Consider the following 16,493-nt stretch of genomic DNA (forward strand, 5'->3'; position numbering starts at 1 on the left):
TATATATATATCCACTAGTATAGTGAAATGAAAATGATGGCTTTAGAAAGTACAACATATTTGACCTTGAAGTTTTCCGGTGCTACGAATCAGTATATGACTGTTTTCTTCTCAAATTTGTTTTCTTGTCATTGTTGTTGTTAGCTTTATTTTTAATCTTTCACCCAAATTTGTGTTGCATCACCCAAAGATCAAGTATGGTGCATGGGCTCCTTGCTTTCATCCACTGTATGGGGAGTCTAAGTCAATGGACTAGGGTGGTGCACTCTAAATTACTTCATTGTGGCTCAGGTGGATGGAAACACACTGAACCTTGGCTGGTAAGTCAACCCATGGGATGTCTTGGGTAACAGAGCTGATGGATATCACTTTTGCTTCACATAGCACTTATGTCTCCCTGCCTGTTAGCAACTCAGAACCTGAGTTTAGAAAGGACTGAACCATACCAAGGACTGATGATAAAGGAGTCATGTGTTGGTTCCCAAATGATGCAACAAGGGCTCTAATGTTAGCCATGCTATCAAAGCATTCTCTTAGCTCTCTTCTAAAGCCCACAGCTAAAGTTGATGCAAAGAAATATTTCCCTTAGAAAATGTGTAGGACAGATAACACATATTTGGTGTAAAAGTATTAACTGCTGCATAATATCCTTTCTTCCAGTGTAGTGAAATCAGAAAGGTAACTGAGTTCATTTGAATCCTCAAGTTAGCAACTGATCTGTGCACAACTTTACACTTGGTTAACAGAAATTCATGCAGTACACAGTGTTTTCTGATCCCATAAGACATATTATGAGGAGAAATAAGAAAGTGTTTTGAATGGCAAGATATTGTTTACTTTGATGGATGTCTTGTGTTTGGGCGGAATGGACTAGAGAGATGATTTATGTGTCGCTTTGTGAGTACTTTTGAATTTTCCATCTTTTTAAAAAGCATCAGCAAAGTCTAATCATTCTTTTGCTTTTATTTGAGTTATATATATTCCTGATAATATGAAAAATCCTTACAAATTTCTCTTTGGTCCTTTCCATCAGGCGTTCTGTTTTAGTGATGCTATAGTGCTGGGCTTGTTTCAGTTTTTGGGTTAGTGGCTCTTGTTTTTCACAGAGATTGGCATTGCTGTCAGGGAAAGGGACTAGAATTTGCGCAAATGAGTGGTAAATCCATTATCACCCATCCATGGCCCTCCGGAGGGCTGGCTCTCAGTGCTTCCTTGCTCCGTTCAGCCTTTTGATTCAGAATTTCTCCATCACCTGAGAAGAGCTAATGAGGATCAAAGAGGGAAGTCATGCATGAGCTATTTCCTTACAGTTTAGGAAGCTAGAAAAACACACTATTCAATCAAAATAAAATTTTTTTGTTATTTTAACTCTTGCCAAGCTTTTGCTAGCAACTGGTTTTACTATTCCTTTAACAGGTGGAGGATTTTTCAGATTCTAGATGGAACAAGGTAAGTAACAATGTATTTTCAGTTTAACTGAACCCAAGGAAGCTAGAACACATAGACTTTGTAATTGCCTGTCAGTTTAATTTCAATACAAAAATTATTAGAGGCTTGGCCGAATTCTTGCCAAGAGTCTGAGTTTTAGCAGGTAGTGTGAGGTCTGAAGGCTGATCTTATTCAGAAGTAGGGTGAATGTTCTAGAGCCACCTCCTAAAATATCTGTCATTTAGTTACTAGCTCCTTTTTTGCTGGAATCAGATGGTATAGTAGAGTGTGTAGTTAAGCCCCAAACCATTCCTCCCAGTGATTAGGGATGCCTGCCTGTCCCTAGGTCAGGTGAAGAGCCAGAACAACCAGATCAGTATCGTCTTAAAGGAAAATCCATGCTTTGAAAATATCAGAGTTTCCAACGTACACAAATATGTATATTTACAAGGTAGAGTGATCTCATACATCAGGAAATTTATTGCATGAGCCTTGCAGAAATAAAAAAATGAAGCAAGCACAAGATAGGTCCTCTCTGTGAGGGAGAAGGGACACTGAGCATGCTCCAGGAAAGTGTCCATTGTTGCCATGTGCTGTGGCATCATGTTGCCATGAGTGCTAAAGAGGCAAGTGAAAATTGCAAGCCATTTTGTAACGGTGTGCTCTCCTGGCACATGGCTCTGCAAAGTCATGGCGACCACCAGTGTCATAGTTGGCCTGTGGTAGGTTTATTTGGTCCATAAATATTTACCAGTGCCCCTGCTTTGTCTTCCTATCCACCTGCATCTCAGTGAGCCCCTAGCCAAATCGGTTAGGGAGAGCAAAGGCTAGCTTTGGCATTCCTCCTCGAAGACAGATGCCCATTAAAATAGCTAGCGGGAGCACTTTGCAAATGTCTGGTTTAGCTTTGAGTAGCAGGGCTTCTCTATTCACATTAGCTCAGGGAGGACACACTGGCCACCTGGAAAAGGTAAATTCAGTGTTTTAGATCAGGGCTATAATTCATTGAGATAAAAGGCATAGATTCCTAATTACTTGGTATCAATACAGGAGGGCATTGGATGTTTTTTTGATGTCAAGAGTACTAGGTTCTACTACTGTTTAGTGGGGTGACTTTGATCAAGTCTGGTCATCACTCTGTGCCCTGATTCCTCATGTGTAAAATAAATTTGAGTAGATGACCATTAGACAATGATTAATAATGTAGAGACCATCATCCCTATTATTGTTTGTATGGGGAAGCTTTAAAAAGTTTTGCTTTTTGTGTTAAAATTTACTACAGTACATGATAGCAACATCTCTCTATTATAGTTTTGCGCTATAGCAAAACAAATCTGGAATACTGTTTCTTCTTACCATGGTGCTAATGGGTTAGACAATAAGTAAATACCAGAGCAACTTCTGCCTGGCCTAAGTGAGAGTGGAGTGCAGATGGTTAATACCTGGTTCATGAGAAAGAAGAGTGGAGTACAGATGGGAAGAAAGCAGCTTTGGTAAATATTAATGGGGCCATTTTTGAATTCTAGTGAATTGAATGATATGTGAAAACTGTGGCAAGGCCAGCATATTTTTCAACCACTAGTAAAATAATAAAGTAACAATTCATTTGGTAATCCCCATTGTATATGCAGTTTCATAAATGTACAAGATTATGATAATCTCTGCCTCATAATTGACAATTTGCATAACTACTTGCTGCCATTCATTTGGCTGAATGGATTTTTGTAATCCAGCAAAAGAAAGGGACAATCAGTGGAAACCATCCCAAATGCCTAGTATTATTTGTGCACACATGCACAATTAACAGTGATAATAATTGCTGCAGCCCAGAACCTCATTTGTTTTTCTATAGACAGCAAAAGCCTTAATTGCAGAGGTTCTCTCTCTCTCTCTCTCTCTCTCTCTCTCTCTCTCTCTCTCTCTCTCTCTCCAACAACCAACTGTAACTTATAAGGTCTGTAGTTGGTTGTAAGCAAATTATTTGCTTGGATTTGTAGTGTATCACTTTGTAATGGAGTTTGGAAGTTTCTGTTTAACTTAGTAATCATTGCTTGGATAGCCAGAGAGACTTGTTTTTATAATATTTTAATGATGGGCCTCCATAAATTAAATGAATAAAAGGATACAGGTATGCGGACCAGTTCTGCTGCTGAATTTATATTCTTCATATTCCATACCTTTAAAATTGTCAGACCTATATACAGGAATCCGATAGTTAAGACTAGAAAGGGCGTTTAAGATCAGCCTGCAAAATTTCCTCATTTTAGATGAGTTTGATTTTTAGTAATTTGAATCTCAGTAATAACCACCAAGTCAATGGCGCCACACTTAAAAAAATCTATTTCAAACCATTGGGAACTATTATAGTGCATCATTTCAATTATAACTGTTTGGTTGTTTGGAATCACATGACTCCAATTTCTTTTCCAAAGAGCTGAACCAGAATTCTTTAAACATACCCTTATAAAGTTGGCATAAATATTGCCAGAATGTTGACAGTTTATATATCAAAGGAGTTGTATTGTGCAAAGTATCAAAGAATGAGAGAGCTCAACTAATGTCAGTGCCCTTCACCTCATGCATAGATTGCCCAACTGGCGTCAGTTAGTTTAGCAGTACAGTATTACCTTAGAGACTGAGTGTTCAAATACTAATGGACCTTGGTCCGGTCTTGGCAGCACTGCCACTTTCTAGCAGTGTGGCCTTCAGTAATTTGTTTAACCTCTGTTGGCTTCAGGTAGTTTTCTAACCTATAAAATGTAGCCACTTTATAGTATAATTGTGAGGATTCAAAGGAGATCACCCACCACCCATAGCCAAAGCTTAGCACAGTTCCTGGCACATAGTAAAGAGTCAATAAATGGTAGTGGTTATGACTTTCACTATCTGGCACACCTAGTAACAGCCTCATTCCATACTAATATTGAATCTTATGGTGGCTTGAGGTGTAGGCATCTATACCTGTACACACCCACCTGTGTTCACACAGAACCCACAAGAATGGCACCATGAAGACTTCTTTCCCAAAGTTTATCTGTGACTATCATTTTTCAAAACCTGATGGCTATTTCTTTGGCTTCAGTCTTCTAAACCTCTTTGGAGATTTTGTGATTTTGGCACATCTTCTCTGACTTGAAAATATTCGTAATTTATCTTAGTGTTTTCTCAGTATTCATTGGGTTTTCTTTGTTGGGATCTCTTTTACACACACACACACACACACACACACACACACACACACACTTTTCCCTCCCCCTTACACCTTTAAATGAAGCAATTCCCAAGTTTCTGTCATTGATTTGCTTCTTGTCTCTTGCTATATTGTCTTCCTGAATAATTTCATCTCCTTACATAGCTTCACCTTTAACCTCTATGCTAATGGTTCCCAATTTGATCTTGCCAATCCTTAACTCATTCTGGAGCTCCTGGCTAACTCAAATTTCCAGTTGCCTGCTGAGATTCTCCAGGGCAGGATATCCTAAGAGGCAGAAAGTGTAGTCTGGCTTTTGTCATCACCTCAGGAATGCAGATGGAGGAACCTTGCTTCAGAAGTATTACAAACGAAAGGCAATGAAGCAGGGAGGGACATTAGCTTGAGGAGAAGTAAAAGTGGTCTAAGAGAGCAAAGTGGTTCAAAATAAGCTTTTCAGGGAAAGCCTGACAGGCAAACTGAAATTTTCTTGTTATGATCTATAGGTTTAAATGACAGTTAGAGCTTTAAGAAGTGTATGTTTTCTAGGGAGACAAAACAGTCATCCTAATGAAAAATGAATTCAATTTTTTGATGTTGGAAGATTGGCATGTTTGGAAGGAATGTTAATGAAAATGATCTCTCATGGGACACTTACAGTTAATGTTCAGGTGTTTTGTTATAGAAATGCATGTGCCAGAGGGAGAGATGATGTGTTCATCCTTTAGGAGGAGCGCATAAGCATTTTGAGAGCACGTGCATGCATAGACACACACTTATGTGCTGGTCACACTCGGGCATGACCGAGAGTTTTAGTGTGTATAAAAAGTTCTTTCAAGAGAGGGATGGATTTTCTTCTTTCATTCAATATACAAATGTTTACTGCATCTGCCAGACTCTCTGTAGAGGAATGAGACTGTGAATGTAGAACATATGAGGTCTCTGTCCTGCAGTGCCTAATACAGTTTTCTTTAGTAATGTGCACATACATTGAGAGATTAGTTTGTTTACACATATCTGCAACATGTGACAAATTATTCAATAGCTATAAAATTGCCCATAAACTTAAAGATCAAAGAGGAGCTTAAAGGAATAGGACAGTACTAAAGTGAGAAAAGAATGTGTATAAATTCAAATTAGTAATTGATTACTTCCTTTAAATTTAGTAAATATTGAATTGCTTTGGGGTTTTACATTCCCAGTTCTCTTGGCAGTGTTTCAGGCTGGAGAAAGAATGATTATACTTAACCCTAAAACTTAATTAGAGCAAAGGGATAAACAAGTTTTGGTTAATGTGTGTACTGTCATTAGAAGAATTAGTCGTAAACAAACTATTTCGAGGGAAACTACAAACTCAGGGCCGATATATTTACTAGAGTACAATATCACTTTTGCAGAAGGATAATCCCATTCTCCACCTTCCTAAAATTAAGTATATTCACTTCAATTTCAGTTACTCCCTGATGGGCTGTTCGAAGGTCATTGTACCCTCTGAGTAGGAATTAACTAATTAGGAGGAGTTGCTGGTCACCATGGTGGGGCTCATTCTTTGCTTCGGAAATTTGGCGCAGCTATTTATTTGCAAGCCTTAATTACAAGTATTCTTAGTCCCTGCTGCTAATTTCCATCTTCTTTGTAGTCACTTTCTGATCTCAAGGAGTCCTCATTTTACTAGTAACCTAGAGACCTACCTAGATGCTCCAGAGTTCTTTCTGTGGCCCTGTACATAGTCCTTCCATGCTTTTCCCCTATGCTAGAGTTTTCCTCAATTTTTGCATGCCACAAGACTGCTCATAGTAATGATGCACAACTTGGCCCGTCCTTTCATTTCCTTTGTCTTAAATGTGTTATTGACAATGCTGAGATAGAAACAGTACCTCATTCTCACCTGAAGTCTGAATAACTAACCTTGAATGTGGAGTCCTGAATGTTTTTCAGTTTCCTACAACCACATCTAATTTATTTTATCTTTCTCAGATTTATTTATTCAATGTGTATTTCTTGAGCAATTACTCTATTTCAGGCCTGTTCTGGTCATGGAAGACAAGCAGGTAGACAGTGTCTCTGTTTCTACCTTTGTTAAGAAGGATGTGTATGTGTGGAATGAGGTGTGGAAGGGACAGTAAAATTTTACAAGTATACAAGTAAATGAAAGTGCTAATCCTAGGAAGTGATAAATGTCATGGTGGAAGCTAACCACAGAGAATGATCAGATGGCTGGAGAGTTATCTGGGAGGTAAACTTTGCTCTTTGCTTTGGCTGGTTTTCTGCAGACTTCAATTATAGTTTGGGCCCTTCTGTCTCCTTTATTTCCTGCTTCAGTACCAATTCTAATTTTGCTGCCTCTGACCACTCTATCATTAGGACCATCTTTTGTAGCTACCCCTACAGCACAACTCAACAGATTCCCATGTGTTCCTTGACCCTTTCAATGTTAGAATTTGGCAAGTTTGTTCCCTTTGCTATTGTAGAATTTAAATGGACTTGCTAATTCCAGAGGGATATTTCACTTGGTTACCGAGAGCACTTTTGTCACTCAAGGCAAAGTACCTGTTGGAAGGAAAATCCAAGTGTTCAAGGCCAATAAGTGTTGGTTGGGCTTGCCTATTTATAAAGGAGAAAACCTTAGACAAGGAGTCAGAAACTCCAAGTTACAGCGTTAGCTTCTGTCAATGAGTGAGAGTTACAACCTTAGACATTCTCTTCTTCATTCAAGCCCATTTCTTCATTGTTGAAACCAATGCTCAAAGTTCACATCCCTGAAGTACTTCCTAGCTTTTGAGTCGTGTTTTCAGAGACATGGGCCAAATTCCTTTTCCAACATTCTATTTAATTTTGTAAAGTGGATATGTAGAAACATTTTCAATTGTATGAGAACTGTTTAGATTAAACATACATTTTCTGGCAAAGCCAGCTTTATAATTCTTGTAAATGTCACAAGAAGTTAAAACATTGTTTTAACCTCTACCAACTAGCACAACAATTCAGCACCACAAATGCAATTGTCAACTTCTTTCTTAAATACAAATACCTGAACATTCACTATTTCTTTAGCTTGGCCACAGGGAACCTTCAAAGAGAACTAAATACCACACCAGTAGGAGGAAAGAAGGCATTCAAAATTGGTTTCAAAATTATATGGTACAGGTATTGTGTGCTAGTGAGTTAGGTGCCTGACAGGCTTGTTGTTAGCAGGCCACTCAAGACTTTTCAGCCAGCCAGCCTTGTGCTGGCTTCCTCAGTACCCAGTTGAAGCTTAGTTAAGAACTATGGTGGAGGGGCTGGTGAGATGGCTCAGTGGTCTAAAGCACCTACTTAGAACAAGCTTAGCAAAGCCCAAGGACCACAGTTCAATCCCCAGCACCACATGCCAGCCAGCCCGCCCCCTGGTAGACTGAGCTGGTCACACACACACACACAAATAAATTAAAAAAAAAAAAAAAAAAAGCATTTTATTTAAAAAAAAAAAAAAAAAAGAACTATGGTGGAGTTGGAGAGCTTCTCTGCCCTAACTTACTGCATAGCTTCCCACAACTGTCCTACTGGGATTCATGGCAGAAGATGGGGAAGCAAGCAACTGGATTTTGGAGAAGGTAAAACAGAAAGGTGAAATAATAAAACTGTTCATTAGCTTTCTTTAAAAAATCTGTATTGTTACTCACTAGTCACTTTATTATTCAGGTAATTGCCCATATTCTAAGCATAAAAATCAGCTCCACACCTAGATTTGGGGAAAGAAGTATCTTCAGAATTCAGAAAAAAGCTGAAAATGTGGCTGTGTTGAAAGGAGTCTATAGAAAGTGGAGCCAAGAGGGTTTGAAAATTCCAAGAAATTCATCCCCCATTCATGATCACAGATCTTGCTATGAAAGAGGAGTGGAGATTAGGGAAAGAATTGAGAAAAATAACACAAGGAATCCCCATAGGATTCTTAAGTTAAAAGACTTGCATAGGTGTCTGATGGTGAGTGAACAGGTAGCCCCCATGACAATAACTTAACAGTTGACTGGATCTTATCTGATGTCTTGATTTGTAATTACCTGTACTAGTAATATTTTTCTTGATTGTTTATTTGCTTTTCCTATTTATAGTTTGAATAACTTCAGCAACCAAAGAGAGAAAAATCTCTTAGCAATTCTGTTCTGGCAGGTCTGGGGCCAGCTAACAGATTGTACATGGTCACATAGAAAAAAGAGGTTGGATTGAGAATACTGCCTGAAACTTAAACATTGAATTGAAATAAATGAAGAAAAGGAAGATTATGGCTATACATTTGATGCCCATGGATAAAAGAATACACAATCCCTTTAATCCTCATTTTTTTTCCTGCTGAGGCTCAAACACACAGCCTCACACATGATAGGCAAGTGCAACACAAGTTCTTATTTATTTATTTAATTTTATGTATTTGGTATAGGGTCTCACTACACATCTTGGATTTAAGTGATTCTCCTGTTTCAGCCTCCCCAGTGCTGGGATTACTGGTGTGCACCACCATGCCTGGTTTCAGTGATCGATGGTGGGCCTAGGGTGGGGCAAGCACTTGCCGTGCTGGAGATGGAACCCAGGTCTTTGTACTTGTCTAGGCAGACACTTAGACTGCTGAGCTATCTCCGCAGCCTCAATAAATTCTTAATAAAATCATAGCCCATTTGCTGTCAAAATGTAAATGCTTCTGATTTCAGCTTTCAGTACTTTGAATCTTTTTCCATGTGTATTTATAACTTTTGCCTGGACTTTCTGTTTCATTACTTTAAATGGTTATTTTTTTCCACCTAGGATGTTTTCCATTAGATTGGTCTGATTATCTCATCCAGAGCATTCATAGCACAACTTTATATCATCAGAGATCTTACACCTACATAAAACAGGTACTACTTTTTCACAAGTCAAAGAATACCAGATTATTTCTGTTTCCCTTTGAGAGAGAAGAAAGATCTCCTACTTGGCAAATTGCCCTTCTTCATGATTTTAAAATTGCACCTAAAGGGGAAAAATGACTGTCACCTTGCCCCCAAGGGACTTCCTGTCCCTTCATATTTGTGGTCCTTCTATAAAGTTGACTCCATTGATTTTTCCAGAGAGCTCAATCTTACCTCATCAGCCAGACACTGTGATGGTAAGGAGGCTTCTTCAAGGCCTTGTGTGCTGTGGGAATATTTCAGCCCTCCTCACTTGGCCTGCATGCTAGAAGTCATGTGAAAATAATGTTTTGCAGTGTACTGGTCCTTCTTTTTAGGGTTCCTTAACCTTCTGCCTTGATGTCTACTGGCCACAGGGCACAGTCTACCTTCTCCTGGGAGCTTTTGTTCATTTGTCAGGAGACCTAAAAGAATGCTCATGTACTGCCACAGAAAGTCAGAATAATATTAAACTGGTGTAAATGGGCCATTAAATGGCCTTCCCTGATTGCTTCTATATTAAATTGTAAGTGTAGAGGAGAATATAATACAAGGAGCCTGTATGGTCTTTCTCCTATTTTTTTAATATGAACTAATTTGACAATGTCACAGATGATGCATGAAGCAAAATAAGGGTTTCCTAAACCCATCACAGCTTATTTGCATGGAAAGGAATAAAAGCTATAGGGAAGAAATGAGCAGTGTTATTGCTTCAGGCAGGAGCCATTTTCTGACTCACAAACACCTCTTAGGTGACAGTGTACCTACTCGGTATCTGAGCAGGGGAGAGTGCTCAATGTGATAGCGTTTTGCTTGGGTAACCTTTTCTGTCTAATTAATGAGAATTAATTAGCTTTTGGTTAAGTAAGAAGCAGAAGTTTTCAGAAATTCATAAGGAGTGAAATAAACAGCCTCAGAAAACTAATTAGTTATCATTATAAATGTGGGGCTCTTATATGAAAAAATAAAATATGATAAGAGGATAAGAGCTTAAGAGTGCCTACAAACCACATTGGCATATCATTGAAGATCCATGTGAATTAATACTTGTGGATACTGTAGTCTCTTGTGAAGCCATCTGCTGGGAGAGTTCAATAAACCTCGTTTATTTATTGCTATATGAGCAGATTCACTATTTCTTTCCAATGTCCATGAAATATTCGTAATAAAGTAATGCTCTTCCACTTGATTTTAGATCCAGCTCAGGTGAACTGTAGTTTACCACAAGTACCAGAGCATTGTATTTCTAATCAGAAGTGCAGAATGAAAGCAACACAACTTGGAGCTGGTCCCATCTCTCAGCCTCCATTCCTATGACAATCTCAAGCAAGATTTCTGATCTCCCAATCTCTTGCAAGAGAAGTTTGTTGTCTGGGTCATGGGTACTTTTGTTCACTGGCTTTTACACCCATCAGTCATAGGTGGGTGAATTCTAAGTCATTTTGCAACTGAGCAGAAAGAGATGATGGTCTTTAATAGATCTGTGCAAATCAGGAAGGGCTTGCTATTTGGTGATTATTCAAAACTCTAATTAAAAATTCTTGTTTATTAATACATTCAGTCATTAAGGATATATGTATTGAGCACCTGTCATGAGCCAGCACTATGCTTAGTGCTAGGTACATGACAATTGGATAAAGTTCCCCTTGCAAGGAACTTACATTCTAGTGGTAAATACAAACAACCCAAAACAAGCCAGTTTAAAAAAATTTCAAGGGGCTGGGGAGATGGCTCAGTGGAATAAGCGCTTCTCTGGCAAACGCAGGGGCCTGAGTTCAATCCCCGGTTCTGAAGAAAAAAAAAATTTCAAGTTGTGACAACTTGTTAGAGTTGAACTAAGAAAAATGCTAACTAGGAAATGTATAATATTTAGAATAACCCTAGTGGGGACAATCTTTATCTGCCAATCTTTATCCTTTCAAGATGAAGTTGATTTTTGGAGACATTGAAAATGATATGCAGTCTAGTATCATAAATAGAGTTGAAGATCAGACAGATTGATAAAGGTTTGAGCCCCCATGAGGACTATAGGTAATTATGACAGTAGTTTTGAGTGTCTATAAAATATATTCTATACTGACCACTGATAAGCATTACCTTTTTTTTAAATGACAGGGTCTTGCCACGCAGTTCACACTGGTCTTGTGCTCACTTTTGTAGTCCCCAGGCTTATCTTCAATGCATTGTGATCCTTCTGTCTCAACCTCCTGAGTGCTGGGATTACAGATGTGTGCCACCATGCCCAGGGATCTGGGGTTGGCATGATGTGGGGACCAGGGATTGAACTTGGGACCTTATACTTGCCAGGGATGTGCTTATGCCTGTGAGCTATCTCCCCAGCCCAGAATTTCCTTTTTTTTCAGTGTAGTTAATGGGTTCAAGTGATGGATGTTTTCCCTAGGTAATCATTTAGGGCCTATAACAACCAACAGCACTGTCTCCATCTCCCTTCCTTTTTGCCCTTCTGGTCAACCCTTATTGTTATTGGCAAATGTATTTGAGTTATTATATTGATATATAAAGTAAACACTTAGAAATATTCTAAACTATGTGGTATAGCTGTAACATGTGAGAGCTGAGTACCATAGCTTATAATTTAGTACTTTTATTTCATTTGCACAACTAAAGTGAAATTTCATTTATGTGATTTTATATCGAGTAAGTTGATAGAACACATATTTGCCATTTTGATGAGGTACAGTCAGTTTGAGACCAGAGAATACAAGAATTTTTAAATGAGGATATTAAGATCTAGGCCGATGGACAGGAGATCTGGGAATCATGTGTGTGTTTCTTCCTGGGTAACTTAGTAAGTGGTCTCTATCAATTCCCTTTAGTGACTGCTTTTGTTCTAGAAATATCCCCAGTAAAAGAGAGCTTATAAAGATAGTCTTGTAAAAGGTGAAGAAGCCAGTGACACCACTGGCTGATCAGTGCTGATGAGCAGTAATCAGCATTGGTCTGCTCCGTGAGTATCTACTTGAATAACTACTCTGGTTGTCATTATGTCACTTGGTGTATCAAGGTGAACCAGAGAGACAACCTGACTTTATGGAGCATAAAGTTCAACAAAGGAGACAGAAGTACACGTGTGGTAGAATGTGTTGTGTGCTTGTGTAGAGGTACACACTTGGTGCCCCAGAAGGTGTACACTGAGTTGAGAGAGTTTGGGTCAGAAGCTACTGAGGGGACCACTCTATGGCTAGCTCTACATAGTGATGGACTATTCATATCATACATAAATCTCTTTGTAGCCTTTGTATGATGCATGTGCACACCCAGAAAATACATTTGGCAATTTTTAAATGAAAGAATGATCAGATCTAGTTTTTTGTTTTTTTTTTTTTGGTGGAACCAGGGATTGAACTCAGGCCCTTGTGCTTGCTAAGGAAGCACTTATTCCACTGAGCCATCTTCCTGGCCCCAGGCTTTACTTTATTTTTTTTTCAGCTCTAGCTTTTTAAAAAGTAGCTTTTACAAAGAATATTCTACAGTTTCTTCTTGAATGTGGAACCAGACGATGCCAGAGTAAATTACATCTGACTTGTGGTGAGAAACCAGATTTATTTTTCTTCTCTTTGTTTTTGCAAAATCATTTCTAATACATACAGTGAAACCAGAAGCACAGATTCACTGCCAGTGAGCCATAAGACACAAAATAGGCACTGAGCAGCAGATTAAGGGACCCTTTCTTCTAGGAGCTCATGATTTAATAGGGACAACATATTGGCAGAAATATCTATTACAGTTCATATGCTCATTTCTCTTCTCATATAGATCCCCAGAAAATGGGAAGTGGCAAGTCACATTCTACAGGGTTGGTAAAGTCTCCTGAGGAGTATTTATCCTCTTTGGTGATTTTTCAACCTAAAGCATTTTTGGTGTGCAATATATAATAGTGTTCGTTTTGAAAGCAGGGCTGAGAAAGAAAGCATTTCTTTTCCTTTTCACTTATCAACAAATTACCTTGAAAGTTATGGATCAAATTAAAATTGGATTCTTGATTTGCCATGTGGAATATATGCAGCATTTCAAGTATCTACGGTCAAGGTCAATTTGAGATTATGAAAGGTATCATAAAAAATTAAATAAAGAAACTAGCCCTGAGATATTTCCTAATAATTCCATACATGAAAGCAACATTTGTATAGTAATAAAGGTGCTTACCAGTCCTAGCCCAGACCCTGTAAGTGTGTGGGAGAGCTTCCCTGCTACCCTGCACCGGCAGGACCTACTACTGGTCCCAGCCCAGGTGCAGCATGGATGAGACCCTCTTCCACCCATTTGGAAGGCCCTCACCACTCCACAGCACCTCCCCACCCCGCCAGCCAGTAGGAATTTCTGCCGCGTTCCGGGAACCCCCAGAGCCAGTCCTAGCCCAGGCTCTGTGAGTGTGTGGGAGGAATTCTGGCTACCCTGCACTGGCAGGACCTACTACTGGTCCCAGCCCAGGCACAGCATGGATGAAACCCTCTTCCACATGCTTGGGACACCCCCCATCAATCCATAGTACCCCCACATACCCCGCACAAAGGGTAGGAATATCTGCCGCGTTCTGGGGACCCCCAGATCTAGTCGTAGCCCAGGCTCAGTGAGTGTGTGGGAGAGCTGCCTCTCCCCCCTACTCCACCTTGTCCTATACAGGCTCAGCTCAGGCCTAGAATACAGGCCTGGGGTGTAACCCTGCTGCTTCAATCCCTGCAGAGAGTGTAGAGGATAGAAACGACCAGCTAGTCCAGGAGCAGAACATCTTGCCAGAGGGGCACAACAGGTTCACCCCCAAAGAAAGCAACAGGAAGGAACTGAGCAGAGCAGGCAGACCCAAGCCAGAAACAGCGAGATAAATCCAAACTTTGTTGATCTGCACCTGAACTTCAATATGTGCTAAGGTTATAACTGCAACAAAGATCTAAAACAAAGGTCAGAAGACAGTGCTACACAAAATGATGAGAAGGAACAAAATGCAACTGCATAAGCCAAGCCCACATGTAACAAGTGCAGAGAACACTAACACAGAACAAATTGGGAATCACACAGCTGAAAGCAATGAATCAATGACTTCTTAAATAAAGAAACAGCTGCAGAAACGTATAGAGGAAATGACATAGGAAATAAAAAAAGAAATCCCTGAATTAATAAGATCTGCAGTAAAGAATCAAATGAAGAAACATGGAGGAAACTCAATGCCCACCCAGAACAAGTGCAGAGGACACTAGCTCGGCTCAAATGCATGAATTAATAGCATCGATAGTAAATAAGCAACAGCAGAAAGTTATAGAGGAACTCAGAGTGCAATTCTTTTCTGAAATAAAAAAAAACAATTATCAGAACTCATAGCATCTGAAGTAAAGAAGCAATTACAGAAACATACGGAGGAAACCCAACCTGAAAAAAACTCTGCAGTAAAAGAATTTCTAACTGCTTCTAAAGAAGATATTTATAAAAAAAAAAAAACAGAAGAGATTAGAAAAATGACAGATTCCTTGAATGAGCAATACAGGAAAGAAATAGATCGCGTGAAGCAGAGTCAAAGACATAGAGAGAAAATTAAAATCTCAATCACAAGCTTGCAAAACCATTTAAGAGAAAGTGAAGACAGAGTTTCAGATCTTGAAGGTACTGGTGCAGCTAGTGAAAAGGTAAGAAAGGATTTCTTAAAAAGAACGAGGATGCAGGAAGGAATAATCCATCACCTGCAAGATGGTGCAAAGATGAACAATGTGAGACTAATAGGCATCAATGAGAAAGAAGGAGTCAATACAAATGGCATTAGAAAAATATGGGCAGAAGTAATAGCAGAAAACTTCCCAAATATGAGGAAACAATCTGACATTCAGGTAACCGAAGCATACAGAACGCCAAGTAAAAACACACCGAGACATATAATAGTCAAGATCCCAGAAATTCAGCACAAGAATAATCTACTGAAAGCCACTAGAGAAAAGAAGCAGATCACGTTCAAAGGAAAACCCATCAGAAATATGGCCAACTTCACTTCACAAACCATGAAGGCAAGAAGAGCATGAAGCAGAGTACCTCAAGTCCTGTATGAAAACAAATTCCAGCCCAGACTACTATAACTTGCAAAACTGTCTTTCAAGTTTGATGGAGAAGTAAAATACTTTCATGACGAAGAACAGTGAAAGAATTTCATGATGACAAAGTCAACTCTACACAGGCTACGGAAAGATGTTCTAGAGAGGGATCAAAATGATCAGAACTCCACGAATGAGATCAGAAGCAACCAACTAAATAGGGCAAGTAATTGAACACAGGAGAAAAAGGAGTAAATGACAACATGTAAACAACATGTCAATCGTAAGTCAATACATCTCAATTCTAACCATCAATGTAAATGGATTCAATTCACCAATTAAGAGAAATAGACTGGCACAGTGGATTATGAAACAATGCAACAATATGCTGTATAGAAAAAACACATTTAACTCAAAAAGAGACTCATAGGCTGAAAATAGAAGGAAGGAACACAATACTACATGCCCCAGCACCTCAGAAAAAAGCAGAGGTAGCAATCCTATTCTCAGATAGTCTGAACTTCAAACCAACAATGATCAAGCAAAATAAGGAAGACCATTATATACTGGCGAGGGGAAAAATTGAAGAGGAAGAGGTAACACTCATAAATATGTATACACTAAACATGGGAGCACCCAACTTTATAAAGCAAATCTTAGTGGAAATGAAAAATCTAATATCCAATGCCACAATATTAAAAGGAGACCTTAACACCCCCTTATCTCCAAAAGATAGGTCAACCACACAAAAACTTAGCAAAGAAATTACAGAACTGAACAGAGCTTGAAACAAATGGACTTGGTGGACGTATATAGAGTGTTCCACCCAAACACAGCTGAATACACATTTTTCTCAGCTGCACATGGGTCATTTTCTAAAATAGACCACATACTGCTCCATAGGTCATGCTTAAGTATATGTAAGAACACAGAAATTAT

At 39.0% G+C, this 16,493-nt stretch overlaps 1 protein-coding gene across 2 annotated transcripts in view; it reads left to right on the forward strand.

Moving 5' to 3' along the window:
• The window catches only part of Hs6st2 (heparan sulfate 6-O-sulfotransferase 2), a 352,282-nt gene that overhangs the window by 249,694 nt on the left and 86,095 nt on the right, over positions 1-16,493 (forward strand). Inside the window, exon 3 of one of the 2 annotated variants that reach the window (XM_023718859.1) lies at positions 1,417-1,449. The exons of the other annotated variant lie outside the window; for it this stretch is intronic. Coding sequence (XP_023574627.1) covers positions 1,417-1,449 — 33 coding nt within the window. The remainder of the gene's footprint in view (positions 1-1,416; positions 1,450-16,493) is intronic. 2 annotated transcript variants of the gene reach the window in all.

This window comes from Octodon degus, unplaced genomic scaffold (genome assembly GCF_000260255.1).
Source record: "Octodon degus isolate 3935 unplaced genomic scaffold, OctDeg1.0 scaffold00063, whole genome shotgun sequence".
Taxonomy (NCBI): Eukaryota; Metazoa; Chordata; class Mammalia; order Rodentia; family Octodontidae; genus Octodon; species Octodon degus.